Source organism: Conger conger, chromosome 11 (assembly GCF_963514075.1).
Source record: "Conger conger chromosome 11, fConCon1.1, whole genome shotgun sequence".
Lineage (NCBI taxonomy): Eukaryota > Metazoa > Chordata > Actinopteri > Anguilliformes > Congridae > Conger > Conger conger.
Genome location: NC_083770.1, coordinates 50,269,038 through 50,289,037, shown reverse-complemented (window position 1 = coordinate 50,289,037; position 20,000 = coordinate 50,269,038). Strand labels below are relative to the sequence as shown.

Below are 20,000 nucleotides of genomic sequence, written 5' to 3'. Positions count from 1 at the left end.
CAGTTTAGCACATGGTTAAGAGCCCCGTTCCTTCAGCTCAGCTCTACTCCCGTCGACTGTGCCTGGCACACAGGGCGCCCTCTGTAGCTGACAGCATATGGAGAAGAGGCCATTCGAATACACTGCCCCTGCAAACAAACCATCACCGGCAGCGGGAAGGACTCCAGAACTCCTCAGGAACATATTTATTGAGCTTCCTGTGGTTGGCACGCATCTGAAAAAGCTCCTTAATTACTATGCTTCAGAGAGAAGCAGCGTAAGCATCCTCCGCTTTTATATCTCTGTCCCACATCAATACATCCCCAGTTCTGCAGTCTGTCAACACGTCTCTCTGCCTTACGTCTCACCCCCGCTCCATAACCTGACGCACGAGCAGGCAGCGTGGGCCAGGCCCGTGTCTGACACGTCCGTCTCCTGCAACCACAGAGCAAGTTTACAAACGGACCACACGTCGTCAAGCACATCCCTGCCGTAACATGCAGCTATGCCAGCTAGAACAGCTTAAAGACTGAGCAGGCCAAGCTGGTCATGAAACTGGTCTAGCTGGGTATCAGCTGGTCATCCTTTCAAAAAATAGCTTGAGCTGGTCAAACCATGTGGAGCTGGGAGCTTGGCTGAACTGGTCAACCAGCTACTAGATGTTTCAAAACCTTGTGCTTTTTTCAGCAGGGATTAAACAAGTATGTAGTTCAAACTCAAACACACACACACACACACACACACACAAAGGACAACGTGCAGTTTCCAGCATGGTTGTGTTTGCTTCATTACTGCACGTGTTCACAGGCTACAGGCTCTAGGGAGGAGCTACGGGGACACACTCAGGGACACTAGCGGGTTAGTACTGGGTCTACTGCAGCTCTGGCCCACGATGCACCTGGGCCGGGCGTTTACTTACTGCCGTGGGGCTGGTTACCATGACGCTGGGGATTGGGCTGCTAGCGTAGCCGCTCATCTGAACACAGAAGGACAGAGAGGCTGTGGGAGGAGCTGACATACCTGGACCCCGCCCACAGAACACACCTGGACCCCGCCCACAGAATAAACCTGGACCCCGCCCACAGAACACACCTGGGCCCCGCCCACAGAACACACCTGGGCCCCGCCCACAGAACACACCTGTACCTGTCACCCCCGTGCTTTGGCCTCATGATGGAGTTCCGCCAGATCTGTGCTCCCTCCCCGTGAGACGAACCAATCAAATTACTGCATCAGCAACTGCCGCAGACTAATTTCACTTAACTCTAATTTAATCTCAGCTCACACCCCAGTGCACAGATCAGCTGCCAACATGGAGAGCTGTCCAGCACCAGACAGTGATCAGCAACCTTGGCTTATTCAGGATCTGCAAGACTTTTTTCTTTCAAATGTCGGAATTTATCCAAATTCACAAATTAGTAAATTAACCATTAGCAAAGCATCTATTCTGTGCAAAGATCTGCTAAGAGATCAATATACAAACAAACCCATATTACAGACCCATACTGGTGCGGACAAACCAATGTTTGTTAAAATGTGAGCCACAGGTATGTGCCGTACCTGTGCAGGTGTGCAGGTGTGCAGGTGTCACACAGGTACGTACCTCATGGAGTCTGCCCCCCCCCTCGTTCACCGCGTAGTCCCCGGCCGATTCCTGGTACAGCTCTCCTGAAACACACAGGAAGTGCCGTTCTGTCACGTCCTGCTCGGAACAGACACAAGGATTTATGACCCTGGTTCACTCCACACTGGCAGTGTGAGACGGAACAGCCCGAATGTCTCAGGTACATGACTGGGGCAGCCTGTAGCCTAGTGGTTAAGGTACATGACTGGGGCAGCCTGTAGCCTAGTGGCTAAGGTACATGACTGGAGCAGCCTGTAGCCTAGTGGTTAAGGTACATGACTGGCGCAGCCTGTAGCCTAGTGGTTAAGGTACATGACTGGGACCCAGAAGGTTGCTGGTTCAAGCCCTGGTGTCGCCACAATAACATCAGTGCAGCTGTTGGGCCCTTGAGCAAGGCCCTTAACCCCGCATTGCCCCAGGGGGGATTCACTTTGGATAAATAACTGTCAGCTAAGTAACTGCAATGTACTTTGCATTGATACTCCAATGAGTCAAATTAAACACTGCGCTTGCTGTGAATGTAAACCTTAATCTCAGGTTCTGTTTCAGAATGACACACAGGTCACTCAGCCCATCTGCACTGTGCGTGGTCCCCATGGTAACACACCTTGAGCCTCTTCTGTGTCCGTGGCCTCGATCTTGTCCATGAGGTCGTTGGAGCTCCATTTGGTGATCTCCTTGGGAAACACCTCCTCGGTATCGGAGAGATCCTCTGGTGGGGGGAGAACCAAACCTGTCAGTCACTCACCAGGGGGCGGGGCTTCCACATCAGCGCTCCACCACTGCGAAAGACGCCATTTTGAGTTTTGGTTTGAGTTTGCGGGGTAGCTGAATATTTCTCTAATCTAATCTGATGTGATTCCTCAGGCCCAGTTCACCGATCAGAGCGCTGGAGGCTGAAGACAGAGTGAGGCGGGCAGTGAGGACGGAGTGAGGACGGAGTGAGGCGGGCAGTGAGGACAGAGTGAGGCGGGCAGTGAGGCGGGCAGTGAGGACGGAGTGAGGCGGGCAGTGAGGCGGGCAGTGAGGACGGAGTGAGGCGGGGAGTGAGGACGGAGTGAGGCGGGCAGTGAAGACGGAGTGAGGCGGGGAGTGAGGACGGAGTGAGGCGGGCAGTGAAGACGGAGTGAGGCGGGGAGTGAGGACGGAGTGAGGCGGGCAGTGAGGACGGAGTGAGGCGGGGAGTGAGGACGGAGTGAGGCGGGCAGTGAGGACGGAGTGAGGCGGGCAGTGAGGACGGAGTGAGGCGGACAGTGAGGACGGAGTGAGGCGGGCAGGACTGATGAATATCCAGCAGCTCAAGGTCAAGTGGTTTTTTTTTTTTTCATGACTGGTTTTAACTGCCGCTCAGACAGAGAGAGAGATACGGGGCCAAGAGGATCTTCTGTCTCTGTGCAGATAACAGGACGCAGGCAGGTCTGAAGGCCAGCTCAGGAATGCAGCCCTCAGGCTCTTTGGGGCGGGGGGGGGGCGTCCCCGCTGACAGGTGGAGACTCCATCTCACCCTGCTCCACAGAGAACCGCTCAGTCATCCCGCTGTGCGTGTGCAAACAGGCTGCTACATAACGCACGCGTTCCAGAGAGAACACAGACTGAGCCCACAATCAGGAAGAAAAGAACAGACAGCAGCACTGGCAGCCAATGGCCCTCCTCTTCCACCGTGCATTACAGAGCTCTCCATCTCAGGACCGTTCACACAGCCCTCCTCTTCAACCGTGCATTACAGAGCTCTCCATCTCAGGACCGTTCACACAGCCCTCCTCTTCAACCGTGCATTACAGAGCTCTCCATCTCAGGACCGTTCACACAGCCCTCCTCTTCCACCGTGCATTACAGAGCTCTCCATCTCAGGACCGTTCACACAGCCCTCCTCTTCCACCATGCATTACAGAGCTCTCCATCCCAGGACCGTTCACACAGCCCTGCTCTTCCACCGTGCATTACAGAGCTCTCCATCTCAGGACCGTTCACACAGCCCTCCTCTTCCACCGTGCATTACAGAGCTCTCCATCTCAGGACCGTTCACACAGCCCTCCTCTTCCACCGTGCATTACAGAGCTCTCCATCTCAGGACCGTTCACACAGCCCTCCTCTTCAACCGTGCATTACAGAGCTCTCCATCTCAGGACCGTTCACACAGCCCTCCTCTTCCACCGTGCATTACAGAGCTCTCCATCTCAGGACCGTTCACACAGCCCTCCTCTTCCACCGTGCATTACAGAGCTCTCCATCTCAGGACCGTTCACACAGTCCTCCTCTTCCACCGTGCATTACAGAGCTCTCCATCTCAGGACCGTTCACACAGCCCTCCTCTTCCACCGTGCATTACAGAGCTCTCCATCTCAGGACCGTTCACACAGCCCTCCTCTTCAACCGTGCATTACAGAGCTCTCCATCTCAGGACCGTTCACACAGCCCTCCTCTTCCACCGTGCATTACAGAGCTCTCCATCTCAGGACCGTTCACACAGCCCTCCTCTTCCACCGTGCATTACAGAGCTCTCCATCTCAGGACCGTTCACACAGCCCTCCTCTTCAACCGTGCATTACAGAGCTCTCCATCTCAGGACCGTTCACACAGCCCTCCTCTTCAACCGTGCATTACAGAGCTCTCCATCTCAGGACCGTTCACACAGCCCTCCTCTTCAACCGTGCATTACAGAGCTCTCCATCTCAGGACCGTTCACACAGCCCTCCTCTTCAACCGTGCATTACAGAGCTCTCCATCTCAGGACCGTTCACACAGCCCTCCTCTTCAACCGTGCATTACAGAGCTCTCCATCTCAGGACCGTTCACACAGCCCTCCTCTTCAACCGTGCATTACAGAGCTCTCCATCTCAGGACCGTTCACACAGCCCTCCTCTTCCACCGTGCATTACAGAGCTCTCCATCTCAGGACCGTTCACACAGCCCTCCTCTTCAACCGTGCATTACAGAGCTCTCCATCTCAGGACCGTTCACACGATTACACACGAGGACCGCCCACCTGCCCCGGCTGCCAGAAACCATCGACAAAGACCTTCTACGCCACAGCGCCACAAAGACGAACAACGTAAGCCTCAGGACAGCTCCCTCAGGAGCAGGGACTGCATGTGAATCTACTCCCCCACTTCCACAACATTCAGACTCCCGTCCGCGATCTGGCTGTGATGGGAACCTTCCCAAACATTACCTTGTCGTTCCAAGCAAGTTCTGTCGAAGTTACGGAAAAACTATTGAGGCGTGTGGCACATAAATGTCCTGGTTTCACCCCCTGGTGGTCATCGTGAATCACTGAGAAACATCATGCAGGACACGTTCCAAAACTAAGAACGGTTTTCAAACGGCTGCTTATCGCTTAACTCTGCAGACATTCCTGATGAAATGAACATGAATGACCATTCGCAGTTAAAAATTCTTTTTCACTAGCAAAAAAAACTAACTGAAAAGTAATAAAGACCATTTCCATTTTTTGAGGCTTAAATAGCTCAGGAACAGGCATGTGCACATACATGCCTGGAGCACTTTCCAGAAACAGAAATGGCTCAGCGGGCCAGGAGGACCAATCACACTGATCCAGTGCTGGTCCCGGGCTGGGCGTTTTCCTGCATTTCTCACCGACCCGGAAGATTACCGAATCAAAACTGGCTAACAGCACACAGGATGGATATGCCCTGTCTGATCCTGTGGATTTTTAGCCCACTGGGAACCGAGAGGGTCGTGTGGTTCCTGGTGAGGTACCGGCTCATATACCAGCATCAGATCTGGACCCCAATACAAATCCGGCCCTGGTTTTCTTTTCTCCCACGTAATTAGCTGGAAAATGTGTGCTATTGGCCAGACTGGCTTCACACCTGACTCCCAGGTAAAGAGAGGGTGGAAAACCAGCAGTTCTCGGACTTCGAGGACCATGATTTGATGATCCCTCTTCTACACCATTTGCATAATTCTGGTTCAATAACACACGTCAGAGGTGTGTAGGAGGAAACCCCAACTCTGGTCACTGCTACACTCCCCTGGCACCATCTTTTAAAGATTCACATTTCACAGTTTATTCTTTTATCCAGAATGCACCTTACACTTTTCTTTTATACACAATAAAATGTTGTGACTTTGCCGTCAGCGAAAAGTAATTAGGAGCCAGTTTGGCACAGAGAGAAGTCGCTGTGACACACAAAACAACATTTATTCCTATGGAAGAAGACGAGCTTTAAAACTGGCTGTGAACTGCAAAAACAAAAACAAAAAAAGCATCACTATTTTAAGGCTCAAGTATTTCACACAAACCAGAGATTTTCCACCATCTACTTCATGCGATAGCAAAATATTTACTGGAAGAGGGAAGTTATTGGATGATTTGAATGAGTGTTACAATATTAAGTGGGAAAATATAAACTTTTTTAAAATAAACAATTTTAACACGTCAGTCACCGGAATGCCTTTTCATCAGCGCCCCCTTCTGGTCAATCACAGAGCTACAGTCTGCCCGGACGAGCTACACCTGAACTGTCCTCCTCACTTACTGTCTGTTAAAGGCAGGGCGGGGAGGGGCGGGGCGGGGCGGAGCAGGGGGGTTACCGTGCGTGGGGGGGGGTTTACCGTGCGCGTCGAAGAACTGGTCGTCCTCGCTGTCCTCAGAGTCCCGGGCGATGCTCTGCATCCTCCACTCTGACACGCTGTGGCGGGAGGGGCTCCCTGCAACAGCCCAGCACACCCATTGGTTCAAATCCACCAGTCACGGGCGACATAAGGTAGCTCCGCCTATCTGCGGATTATTCATTGACCCATCATGTCTGTGATGAAGCCACACCCACATTTCTGCACAGATTCAGAAAATCAACCAGACGCCTGACTGAACATTCAAGGCTATGCCTCCATACTGCACAACTGAGACAAAGCAGCACACAGACCCCAGGGGGGGCACAGCGGGGGCACAGCGGGGGCTGCGGGTTCGAGCCCGGCCCTCAGACTCACCTCCTCTCTTGGAGGAGCGTGAGGAGCGCGAGGAGGTGGACCACTGCTTGGTGAGCACTCCTCGGGCCTGCAGCGAGTCCCCCGGGCCACCGGGGGGCGCCGCCTCCTGCGCCTCCATGGCGGCGATGGCCTCCTGAGCGTCCTGCGCCCCCTGCTGGCGGGCCGGGGAGGCGGGGTCCGCCCCCGTGGGCTCCAGGCCCTCGTCCGCGCAGTACTGCGCCATCTTCTGCGCCAGCATCAGCTGCGTCTCCAGCTCCAGCTGCCTGATGTCCTCCATGGTCAGGCCGCACCACTCATCCTGCCAGCACCAGGCCTGCCTGTGTGCCCTCACCATCACCTTCCTCAGGCCTGCAGAGTGCAGACACACACGCTGTTATACACACACTGTTACACACACACACACACACACGCTGTTATACACACACTGTTACACACACACACACACACACACACACACACGCTGTTACACACACATGTCCCTGACCAATCACACGCCCCCTTCCCCTGCCAAATCACACGCCCCCTTCCCCCTGACCAATCACACGCCCCCTTCCCCCTGCCCAATCACACGCCCCCGTCCACTCACCAATCACACGCCCCAATAGCCCTGTCCAATCACCCACCCCTTCCTCCTAACCAATCACACCCCCCCCCCACCCCACACACAGCTGTAAGATTACAGAGCAGCAGATGCAGAGTCTCAGGACACAGGAAACCCAGAGGTTGCAGGTTTCACTCCCAGAGACAGTGCCACACTAACCACAACCGCTGCACTAAAGCACCCAGCTAACACAAAATGTCCTCACAATGTTACTGGAATGATTTGTCAATGCTATAACATTGCCACAACACTGCAGCGACGTTGTGAGGCTGGTGTGAGCTGTACTGCTGCAGTACTTTCACTGGGCTCTGCACTGGAAAGCCTCTGGTGCTCTGTGCTTGGCAGGTACCATATAAACAAAATGTATATAATAATAATAATAATATCCATAATTATTATCATTATGTAAGAACATTTCTGAAATGGAGAGGATGGAGAGGGGACAGACTGCAAGATGGAGGCCCTCTGCCTCAGCAGGGTAACGCGCACGCAGAACACAGAACGCAGAACGCAGAACACAGAACACAGAACACGAAACATAGAACATGTGAGACCGCAGCAGAGGGGATATCAGGGTCATCAGTGACATCGTTACGGCAGGAAAATGAAGGGGGGGGGAGTGGGACAAACTGGACTGTGAGAAAATGTGAGAGTGAAACAGCAGAACAGTGTCTGTGTCCAGCGTCCTGTCAGTTAATCACACACACAGCGTTACTGTGTTTCCTGCCCCCCCACACCTGGCATTCCTCCACACAGCAGAGAGAGAGAGAGGGAGAGGGAGAGGGAGAGAGAGGGAGAGAGAGGGAGAGAGAGGGAGAGAGAGAGCGAGAGAGGGAGAGAGAGGGAGGGAGAGGGAGAGAGAGGGAGAGAGAGAGAGGGAGAGAGAGGGAGAGAGAGGGAGAGAGAGAGAGGGAGAGAGAGAGAGAGAGAGAGCGAGAGAGGGAGAGAGAGGGAGGGAGAGGGAGAGAGAGGGAGAGAGAGAGAGAGAGGGAGGGAGAGAGAGAGAGAGCGAGAGAGGGAGAGAGAGAGAGAGAGAGAGAGGGAGAGAGAGGGAGAGAGAGAGAGGGAGAGAGAGAGAGAGAGAGAGGGAGAGGGAGAGGGAGGGAGAGAGAGAGAGGGAGAGAGAGAGAGAGAGAGAGAGGGAGAGAGAGGGAGAGAGAGAGAGGGAGAGAGAGAGGGAGAGAGAGGGAGAGAGAGAGAGGGAGAGAGAGAGAGAGAGAGAGAGGGAGAGAGAGGGAGAGAGAGAGAGGGAGAGAGAGAGAGAGAGAGAGAGAGAGGGAGAGAGAGAGAGAGAGAGAGGGAGAGGGAGTCACTCCAGCCCTTAACCACACAGCCGTGTGTCTGCCAGCCAGCCCCAGGCTGCTCATTAGTGTCAGGCTGCGTTTATGTAAGCGTTCTGGAGACCGCCTTCCCTTCCGCGTGGATCCTGACAGTCGGAGGAGGGAGGTGGGCGGGACAGCGCTCCGGGAGCCAGAGACCGATTTAGAAACGGAGAGCGGCGCTCCACGGAGTTTGGAGCGGAGAAGTGAAAACGCCGGTCCAATTCGCCCACCGTGACGGACAGCCAGCGAGCTGCAGGGAGATCTCTGCATCCTGCAGCCAGCGCTGCCGGGAACCGCAGGCTACCACAACACCTGCCAGCTCACCTGCGCCGTGTCCAGCCCGTGTTGAAACACGTCCCGTGTCCAGGAGTCGAACCTTTCATATTTACACAGCTGAATGAAATGGTGGATGTTTACCTTAAATTCTTTGTGAAGGTCAGCCCCCCCCACACACACACACACACACAACCGGCCTACCGCCCATTTTACGCCTGTATACACACCTTTGGAGCAGTACACCTGCGTATGGCCAGGTACGCACCTACGTCGTGGATGAAGCGCTCGATCTTGGACTGCATGCCCCAGTAGCGGAACTCCACCTTGCAGAGCTTGTAGGCGCACATGATCGGGGCTTTGGCCGGGTCGCTGTTGAACTCCTCGATCCAGTCGTCGGTCAGAGGCCCCCGCTGCGTCTTCACCGACTGGTACAGCCGAGGGTCCTCCTCCGCCTTGTACTCGTGCGGCGGGATTGGGTCCTTCACGATGTCAATCGGGTCTGGGCCAATGAAAAACCACCATTCGTTAGACACGGGCCGCTCACCAAAAGGTCTGCTCAAACGCACGTAATCTGTCATACCTGGGTGAAATAATGACTTAAATACTTTAATCATGGAGATATACAGTGCAGTGTTTGGATAGTGGTACAATCTCTGTACTCCAGCACATCGGATTTGAAATGGAACAATTAATATGATGTTAAACTGCATACTCTCTGCTCTATATCAGGTGATCCATGCTGGAATCATCTGCCTTATTACATATGTATATACATATATACATATATACATAGTCCCCCCATTTTAGGGAACGAAAAGTAATTGGACAGCTTTCACGATCTAGGCATGATTCTAGGATTGTCTTTGTCTATTGTCTTTGGAGCCTGTTATTGGTGTTTGTCAACATAACATGAGGACCAGAGTTGCAATGAAATGAAAGTTGGCAAGTATTTCAGGGACATATTTGACCCAGATTTGTTCCGGGCCACCGAACAAGACTCCTACAAGGTCGCCGCGGTAAGCCTGTTTGATGCTGTGGTAAGCCTGTTTGACGCTGCGGTAAGTGTGTTGGACGTGGTGGTAAGTCTGTTTGACGTTGTGGTAAGTGTGTTTGACACTGTGATAAGTGTGCTTGACACTGTGGTAAGTGTGTTTGACACTGTGGTAGGCCGTTTGACACTGTGGTAAGTGTGTTTGACACTGGGATAAGTGTGTTTGACACTGTGGTAGGCCGTTTGACACTGTGGTAAGTGTGTTTGACACTGGGATAAGTGTGCTTGACACTGTGGTAAGTGTGTTTGACGCTGTGGTAGGCCGTTTGACACTGTGGTAAGTGTGCTTGACGCTGTGGTAGGCCGTTTGACACTGTGGTAAGTGTGCTTGACGCTGTGGTAGGCCGTTTGACACTGTGGTAAGTGTGCTTGACGCTGTGGTAGGCCGTTTGACACTGTGGTAAGTGTGTTTGACGCTGTGGTAGGCCGCTTGACAGAGCGTCTCCTCTGCCTCTGCTCCGCAGAAGACATGTTGATGACGTCCACCTGGTTCCCTGGGTCGGGCTTGTAGTATGTTTCAATGTCGATGGAGAACTTCTCCATTACACTGTGGTAAGTGTGTTTGACACTGTGGTAAGTGTGTTTGACACTGTGGTAAGTGTGTTTGACACTGTGGTAAGTGTGCTTGACACTGTGGTAAGTGTGTTTGACGCTGTGGTAAGTGTGTTTGACACTGTGGTAAGTGTGCTTGACACTGTGGTAAGTGTGTTTGACGCTGTGGAAGGCCGTTTGACACTGTGGTAAGTGTGCTTGACACTGTGGTAAGTGTGTTTGACGCTGTGGTAGGCCGTTTGACAATGTGGTAAGTGTGTTTGACGCTGTGGTAGGTGTGCTTGACACTGTGGTAAGTGTGTTTGATGCTGTGGTAGGCCGTTTGACACTGTGGTAAGTGTGTTTGACACTGTGGTAAGTGTGTTTGATGCTGTGGTAGGCCGTTTGACACTGTGGTAAGTGTGTTTGACACTGTGGTAAGAGTGCTTGACACTGTGGTAGGCCGTTTGACACTGTGGTAGGCCGTTTGACACTGTGGTAAGAGTGCTTGACACTGTGGTAAGTGTGCTTGACGCTGTGGTAGGCCGTTTGACACTGTGGTAAGTGTGTTTGACACTGTGGTAAGTGTGCTTGACACTGTGGTAAGTGTGTTTGATGCTGTGGTAGGCCGTTTGACACTGTGGTAAGTGTGCTTGACACTGTGATAAGTGTGTTTGATGCTGTGGTAGGCCGTTTGACACTGTGGTAAGTGTGTTTGACACTGTGGTAAGTGTGCTTGACACTGTGGTAAGTGTGCTTGATGCTGTGGTAAGTGTGTTTGACGCTGTGGTAGGCCGCTTGACAGAGCATCTGTACCCAGACTCCTCTGCCTCCGCTCCGCAGACGACATGTTGAAGACGTCCACCTGGTTCCCTGGGTCAGGCTTGTAGTATGTTTCAATGTCGATGGAGAACTTCTCCACAAAGGGACAGGTGTACCTGCAAAGAGGGGGGCAAGGTTTGGGTATGTTAGGGGGTGGGGTGTAAGGGCAGTGTTGGGGTATAGGGGCAGTGTTGGGGTGTAGGGGCAGTGTTGGGGTGTAGGGGGCAGTGTTGGAGTGTAGGGGGCAGTGTTGGGGTGTAGGGGCAGTGTTGGGGTGTAGGGGGCAGTATTGGGGTATAGGGGCAGTGTTGGGGTGTAGGGGCAGTGTTGGGGTGTAGGGGGCAGTGTGGGGGTCTCACCGTGTGCGGGTATAGGGGTCAGTGTTGGGGTGTAGGGGCAGTGTTGGGGTGTAGGGGGCAGTGTGGGGGTCTCACCGTGTGCGGGTGTAGGGGTAGGCGTTCCAGGACTCCTCCTCCACGCGCAGGGCAGCTTTGGGCAGGATGGAGCGGAACCAGCTGGGGATGTGCATGCCGATGTGGTACACCTTGTGTGTGTACTGCCCCGCCCCACCGGGCCCGTCTGCGTACGGCCGGTTCTCCAGGATCTCCACGCCGCTGCCCTCCCCACACGTCTCCTCCCGGCTCTTCTTCTGCAGGGCGAGAGGTCAGAGGTCAAAGGCCATCCTGTCTGACCCCGGCCTCCAGGCCGTACACACCCCATGAACCTCCCTCACATCGCTCCGCTTTCCTCACCCAAAACCAGTCAACGAGTGAGAGACCTCACTGGCAGTTTTTTCATCTTATTTTGCAAAAAGGTAATGTAGACTAATCTACATGTTAAGACATGTTTGCAATGCGCCAAAACCTGACAGGTCACCCAGAAAATGGGAGAATTAAACCAATCAGCGCAGAGTGCCACGCCCCCTCATGTTCGGCATTCCGAGGCACCTGCGGCAGGTACAGGGAGTGGCCGCGGCAACGTGCCGGGGCTTTACGGCGGTCTTATCTAACGGAGACGCCCGCGTTTTCTGTCAACCCGGGCCTCTTCCCATAAGGGCAGTGAGGAGACAGGAAGTGGGCGGGGAGCGAAAGAGCAACATCTAAACTCCCAGAATCCTTCTCTGCTTCTCGCAGTGTGCCACCTGACAGAGGTTCCACGTGTCTGCACTCCTCTTGGAGTGACCTGATGTAAACCCGACCACATCTACAACACCCAACACAATCTACAACTGCTACACACCTGTGATAGGTCCGGTCAACTTAAGGACAACGTCTTTATGAAGCAAATACACAATCCATTAGATTCCCAGCAATAAAAATTGTTGCAAGAAAAACATCTACATCTGTTCACGATAACTGTCACACACACACACACACACACACCTGTTATTTGTTCTGTTGATCAGAGCAGCTGGAAAATCTTTGAAAATAGACAGCTACATCTGGTAATATCCAGACTTAATATTCTAAACGTATGATTGTACATCCTTTTTGTAACATGTAACATATACTGTTTGAATATACTACAGCAATTCTGTTGGGAGTATTTTTACATTTTTACCAGCATCTAAGGAGTTAAAAGTACAGCACACATTCTGCGATGGTCTGTGATGAACACAAGAACCACGCAGGACTGAACTTTGTGCCAGATATACTGTAATCCCCCAATAACGGGGAGCCAGACACCAGCAGGCAGGGGTAACACAAGGATACCAAGCCCCTGGGAGATCCCCTTGGCTGGGGCTTACTGGCCCATTCTGGCAACCCCACATCTACAGTGGAGCGATGACATATTTAAGACTCTGGGATACCTGGGCTGGCTAATGATTAGCCATCCTAGTCTTACAGAGAGAGACGCGTGTGTGGCCAAAGTCCAAGGCCTGGGAGTAAGAGCTAACAGGGAGTCCCAGGGCTCATTCCAATCACACCTCCTTATTCCTCTCCTCACTCCCCCCCACCCAATGGGAGAGGCTGGAAAAAGAGGTGAGAACAGGAAGTGAACAGAGGGACATCGAGAAAATGTGAACCAGGCAATTGGAATGTCCTCGCTCCTTCAGACGTCAGTTGGAAGCCACATCAGTTACAGGCGCGAGGCAGATGGAGAGAGGTGGATCCACAGGTCAACCGTTCATACGTCACGCAACAAATACTTCCGCAAAGGATGCACTCATGTTTCCCCGCTCAAGAAATGTGTGGGAGCCTCCTAACTTCTAGCATCTAGCTCTTAGAAGGAACCTTTAACCTCCATCGATTACCAGGTCGGGCACAGGGCTGCCCGACCCGTTTCCCGGAGATCTACCACCCTGTAGGTTTTCACTCCAACCCTAACAAATCACACCTCATTCAACAGTTCTATCTAGTTAGGTTGGGCAGAGGTTGAATGAGGTGTGCTTTGTTAGGGTTGGAGTGAAAACCTACAGGATGGTAGATCTCCGGGAGCAGGTTGGGCAGCCCTGGTTCAGTGATTAAACCCATGGCATTAGCTCTTTACCTCAGAGAGCTGTAGGGTGTGCAGGTATTCACTTGAACTCAGCGCTTAAAGGACTGTTCATAGAGTTCCCTGTTCTCCTGGGTATGAAATGACTGCTAATATTTTATTGTGAAAAACTAAAAACCAACAGCAGTGGCTGTCCTGGGACAAAAGTGCACACCAACGGGACACAGTGTATGGGGAACAGTCTATGGGGCACTGTGTATGGGGTACAGTCTATGGGGAACAGTCTATGGGGCACCGTGTATGGGGTACAGTCTATGGGGCACAGCCTATGGGGCACAGATTATAATGTGAGTTGTATGTTCTCTCACAATCATTGTCTGTATGATATGAATCACACAGATTTTGGAGACAGAGAGACGCAGGCCCTGATTTTGGAGACAGAGACGTTTTCTCTGTGCTTTGCCCCCCCCCCCCCTTGCTCTGCTAAAGAGCGCTCAGATTTTCGGGCTGTTTTTCGGAGATGGACCGAGGCGTACGCAGGTGGGTGTACGGAGCTGTCAGCGGGAGACTGCTCTGCTTTTCTAAATATCATCTGCATGAGACATATAAAAAAAAATCTCCTATGCGAGATACAGCACAGAAAAAGAACACTCGCCCATCGCATTTGGCATTCAGCACATTCTCCTCCAGAGAGTCCTGCAGGTTGCAGTTCTGTAGGCGGTCCTTTATAATGCTGGATATTTTTACTGGGGCGATTCGGGTACCCTGCTCAAGGGCAGCACCCCCCAGGGAATCAAACCCGCATGCTCACAGGGTGGGAACGTGAATCAGGGCACAGCAACAGACAACCAGTCTGAGTCTGGGGGGGAAACTCACTGCACGGATTCTACAAACACACCAGATATTCACCTCTGAAATCCTTACCACTGAAGGTTCCATCTACCTGCACCCAATCAGAATCCACCAATCACCTGTCCACTTACATTACATTACAGTATTGCATTAGGCAGACACTCTTATCCAACGTACAGTTGATTACAGTAAGCAGGAGACAATCCTCCCCTGGAGCAATGCAAGGGCCCAACGGCTGTGCAGATGTTATTGTGGCTACACCAGGATTAGAACCACCGACCTTGCGGGTCCCGGTCATCTACCTTAACCACCATGCTACAGGCCGCCTAAACTTTACTTAAAGACACGCTGAAACAGTGGATGGGGGAAAAAACTTTTATGTGAAAATAAGACTAGTGTTACAACTGAAATGTGACGGGGTGGCGTGTGATTGGTGCTCTGGTGACAGGGGGGCGTGTGATTGGTGCTCTGGTGACGGGGTGGTGTGTGATTGGTGATCTGGTGACGGGGTGGCGTGTGATTGGTGCTCTGGTGACGGGGTGGCGTGTGATTGGTGCTCTGGTGACGGGGTGGCGTGTGATTGGTGCTCTGGTGACGGGGTGGCGTGTGATTGGTGCTCTGGTGACAGGGTGGCGTGTGATTGGTGCTCTGGTGACGGGGTGGCCTGTGATTGGTGCTCTGGTGACAGGGTGACGTGTGATTGGTGCTCTGGTGACGGGGTGGCCTGTGATTGGTGCTGCGTCCGCAGAGTGCAGAACTGCGAGAGCCCATCACATCACAAGCGGCTTGTGGCTGTGAGCTCGTCAGCAGTCGGCTTTACCATATGATAAAGATGTTTTACTGAAGAGTTGATCATGTACATGGCTGCAACAATACGCAGGCCTGGGTGAAGGTGCAGAGAGCTGGCCGTGTGTGTCGACAGGCCGCTTCATTAACGCTGAGCAGCTGCCCGTTCTGCGCAGACAGAGAGGACGAGACACAACGCAGCGCAAAGGCCACTTCATTACCGCCATCACGGAACCTGGCCCGCATCGATCCCGCTAAACCAGCGCAATCCCGCTAAACCAGCGCAATCCCGCTAAACCAGCTCAATCCCAAAACCAGCTCAATCCCGCTAAACCAGCTCAATCCCGCTAAACCAGCGCAATCCCGCTAAACCAGCTCAATCCCGCTAAACCAGCTCAATCCCGCTAAACCAGCCGCCAGTGAACGACCCAGTACCTCAGCACCTCCTCCTGCTCCTGCCAAGCCAAACAAGTCTGTCTTTACAAGTGTTTTAGCCTTCATAAGACTTAAATCAGATGTCTTTGTTTTTTTATCAAAACATTTACACCCCCCTGCCCCCCCCCCCTCCTCTGGGCTCGGCCATGATGGTTTCTCACACCGTCTCTGTGAATCCCCACGTCCCCTTAATGAGCTCACACCGTCTGTGAATCCCCACGTCCCCTTAATGAGCTCACACCGTCTGTGAATCCCCACGTCCCCTTAATGAGCTCACACCGTCTGTGAATCCCCACGTCCCCTTAATGAGCTCACAGCGTCTCTGTGAATCCCCACGTCCCCTTAATGAGCTCACACCGTCTGTGAATCCCCACGTCCCCTTAATGAGCTCACACCGTCTGTGAATCCCCACGTCCCCTTAATGAGCTCACACCGTCTGTGAATCCCCACGTCCCCTTAATGAGCTCACACCGTCTGTGAATCCCCACGTCCCCTTAATGAGCTCACACCGTCTGTGAATCCCCACGTCCCCTTAATGAGCTCACAGTGTTCACCAGCGAGGGCAGGCTGATGAACGTGCAGAGGGACATTAACGCTGGTTTGGGGTGTCGGGGGCTGAACGTGCAGAGGGACATTAACGCTGGGTCGGGGTGTCGGGGGCTGAACGTGCAGAGGGACATTAACGTGCAGAGGGACATTAACGCTGGGTTGGGGTGTCGGGGGCTGAACGTGCAGAGGGACATTAACGCTGGTTTGGGGTGTCGGGGGCTGAACGTGCAGGGGGACATTAACGCTGGGTTGGGGTGTCGGGGGCTGAACGTGCAGAGGGACATTAACGCTGGTTTGGGGTGTCGGGGGCTGAACGTGCAGGGGGACATTAACGCTGGGTTGGGGTGTCGGGGGCTGAACGTGCAGAGGGACATTAACGCTGGGTTGGGGTGTCGGGGGCTGAACGTGCAGAGGGACATTAACGCTGGTTTGGGGTGTCGGGGGCTGAACGTGCAGAGGGACATTAACGCTGCGTCGGGGTGTCGGGGGCATTGCTGGCTCGAACCGTCCGGTGTGTGTCAGCCATGCCTCCTCTACTCTCCCTCTCTCTCTTTCTCTCTCTCTGTCTCTCCCTCTGTCTCTCTTTCGCGGTCTCTCCTCTCTCCCTCCCCCTCCCCTTCTCTCTCTCTCCCCCTTTCTTTCTCTCTCCCTCTCCATCTCCCCCTCTCAATGAAATTCAATTCAAATTGCTTTATTGGCATGACAGAACATTACATTTTGTATTGGCTAAGCATGTATGTATTCAAGAAAAACATACATTTAACATTGAACAATACTTAACATGAAGGACTAGAAACAAATGAAAATTAACCAGACATTAGAATACGAACTTATGTAGGAAAAATTAAAAAACATAGATACATATTCCCTCTCTTTCTCTCTCTCTCTGTCTCTCCCCATCTCTCTCTCACCCCCTCTCCCTCTGTCTCTCTCTCTCCCTCTCTCTCTCCTTCTCTTCTTCTCGCAAAGCAAACAGATCATTAATGCCAGCACCATGCGCTTGCTGATGTCACCAGTAACCATGGCAGCCGGAGTGGGGCTTGCGATGCGTTTGTGACGCAGTAAAAAGGGGGGGTTGGGGGGGGCGCTGGGAGACAGAGCCAGGCAGAGCTTCCAGGAATCTCCCCCATTCCCACCGCATCGGGGGTCAGTGGCAGTCAGTTTCGCTTTGTTCACAACCCCCACACGGCAAAAAGCGACTTAACAAGCGTTCGGGTCCTGTAATAAGACTTAAGAGCATTTTTTTTTTAATATCAAGCTTGTTTTAAGTTAATGTGACATTTTCTTACTCCGTTGGCAAATCTTGAAATGAGTCAAAACTGCCATCGAATCTTATTGAGCAAAAAAGTTAAAGAAATAAGATTGTAAGTCTCAATATAAGACTAAAATACTAGTTATTAGTGTAGCACAGCAACCAAAACATCCATCGTTATTCTAATATGCTAAAGTAAAATATTGCGTTGTGTGCATTTTTGTAGGCACAGGGGCACTGTTCAGACCAGATCAGGCTAATGAATCCATCAGATCCATCAGATCCATCAGATCCATCAGATCCAATCAGATCCAATCAGATCCATCAGATCCATCAGATCCATCAGATCACTCAGATCCAATCAGATCACGCAGCTGTGCACTCCCACATGACAGACGGTCAAGCGGTTTATTATTTTTAAAGACGTGAGAAGCGCTAAAGCCACTAATCAGATGGGCAGCTCTGTGTTTGATCACTGAACATACGCTCTCTACCATTGCAGAAGCTCAAACCATATTGATTTGCTGGCTCATTATAAATATTCATGAGGACTGGAACATCAATAGCTAGCATAGCAACAGACAACACTACGACCTTGTGCAACTGAACCAGTGTCTCCTAGAATGAGCAAATACAGACCACAGAAAAAAAAGAGTTAACAATCTGGTTTATGTAGAACATCTGTCTGACGTCCACCCTGCTCACGTCCAATAGGATTTAATACAGCCCAGGCCAGCCAGCCAATCAGCAGCCTGGCAGTTTACAGCGCGGGGCGGAGAGGCATCAGCTAAAACAGCAGCCCTGACGACATCAAAGGCCTGGCCATGCTCCAAAAACAGCAGTCACCGGCGACTTCATCTCCCTAATCCCCCAGGTTCATCCCCTCATTCCACCGCAGCGCCCAGAGAAACCAGCCGTAGTGCAGAGGAGGGGTCTGCTGTTAGCCACGGGAGGAAGAGGAGCGAATGGGAGGAAGAGGAGGGGCGTCTGGCAGCATGTGCTAACGTGCTAATGTCACTCACCTGTATCATGTAGAGCTGGGCGATGTGCTAACGTGCTAACGTCACTCACCGGTATCATGTAGAGCTGGGCGATGTGCTAACGTCACTCACCTGCATCATGTACAGCTGGGTGATGCGCTAACGTGCTAATGTCACTCACCGGTATCATGTACAGCTGGGTGATGCGCTAACGTGCTAAGATCACTCACCGGTATCATGTAGAGATGGGCGATGTGCTAACATGCTAACTCACCTGTATCATGTACAGCTGGGTGATGCGCTAACGTGCTAACGTCACTCACCTGTATCATGTAGAGCTGGGCGATGTGCTAACATGCTAACTCACCTGTATCATGTACAGCTGGGTGATGCGCTAACGTGCTAACGTCACTCACCGGTATCATGTACAGCCGGGTGATGCGCTAACGTGCTAAGATCACTCACCTGTATCATGTAGAGCTGGGCGATGTGCTAACATGCTAACTCACCGGTATCATGTACAGCTGGGTGATGCGCTAACGTGCTAACGTCACTCACCTGTATCATGTAGAGCTGGGCGATGCGGTACTCCTCCACGCTCATGGGCATGGGGATGCGGTACTCCTTGATCAGCATGGCGACCAGAATCCCCCCGGCGGGAGAGAGGGGAGGGGGAGAGGAGGCTCCTAGCTGCGCTTGGTCAAACGGCCGCCGTAGACCTCATGGAGGAAACCTGCAGAAGAAGAGGAACAGCGTGAGCCAATGGCAGCGCTTCACAGGATGCCCTGGTCCTGTCTGCAATCCCCCAACTCATTATCACCACTAACACATGTACTGTAGACACAGGGACAACGATGGCGAGGTCATTACAACGGTCTGGAAACATATAAGGCCGGTGTCACACAATAGCTTACTCACCACACCTGCCACCTTACCACTAAGCTTACATTCCATTACATTACATTACATTCCATTACATTACATTACATTACACTACATTACATTACAAGGCATTTAGCAGACGCTCTTATCCAGAGCGACGTACAACGAAGTGCAAATCAAACACAAGTACAAGTGCGAAGAGGTCCTGAGAGGACAGTACTGTTCCGAGTCCTAGCGTAACCATACAGATACAATCAGAACCCTTGAAGAGTACATCAACTTCCAAACTAGCATACCACAGTTGGCAGCTAGAATACCCCGAGTACAACAATACAACAGGCAAAAGTACAACAATAATCCTGTGTTAGACTGCCCAGCCCGGCTGTGCTGATGTAACTCTGTCGTTTGGCGGGATTCCAGCAGGCATGGCGGGTTGGCCGCTCCGCAATCCCGCAGCGGGAGGCCACAGAGCCGCTGAGGACCGCTGACCTCCGACCCCAAACCACCGCACCTGCACTACCTGTGTACCTGCACTCCCTGTGTACCTGCACTACCTGTGTACCTGCACTCCCTGTGTACCTGCACTACCTGTGTACCTGCACTCCCTGTGTACCTGCACTCCCTGTGTACCTGCACTACCTGTGTGTGTGCACTACCTGTGTACCTGCA

The 20,000-nt window shown here is 52.4% G+C and overlaps 2 protein-coding genes across 2 annotated transcripts in view; one reads left to right on the top strand and one right to left on the bottom strand.

The window, feature by feature from the left end:
• The window catches only part of mtrfr (mitochondrial translation release factor in rescue), a 221,061-nt gene that overhangs the window by 149,300 nt on the left and 51,761 nt on the right, over nt 1-20,000 (top strand). The gene's annotated exons all lie outside the window — the stretch shown is intronic.
• Nucleotides 1-20,000, bottom strand: part of LOC133139995 (membrane-associated phosphatidylinositol transfer protein 2-like) — a 72,043-nt gene that overhangs the window by 24,906 nt on the left and 27,137 nt on the right. The window contains exons 3-11 of the mRNA XM_061259488.1: nt 19,008-19,182; nt 11,594-11,808; nt 11,154-11,275; nt 9,021-9,254; nt 6,557-6,904; nt 6,182-6,277; nt 2,211-2,315; nt 1,583-1,647; nt 899-955 (exon numbers count right to left, since the gene is read on the bottom strand). Coding sequence (XP_061115472.1) covers nt 899-955; nt 1,583-1,647; nt 2,211-2,315; nt 6,182-6,277; nt 6,557-6,904; nt 9,021-9,254; nt 11,154-11,275; nt 11,594-11,808; nt 19,008-19,085 — 1,320 coding nt within the window. The 5' untranslated portion in view covers nt 19,086-19,182. The remainder of the gene's footprint in view (nt 1-898; nt 956-1,582; nt 1,648-2,210; nt 2,316-6,181; nt 6,278-6,556; nt 6,905-9,020; nt 9,255-11,153; nt 11,276-11,593; nt 11,809-19,007; nt 19,183-20,000) is intronic.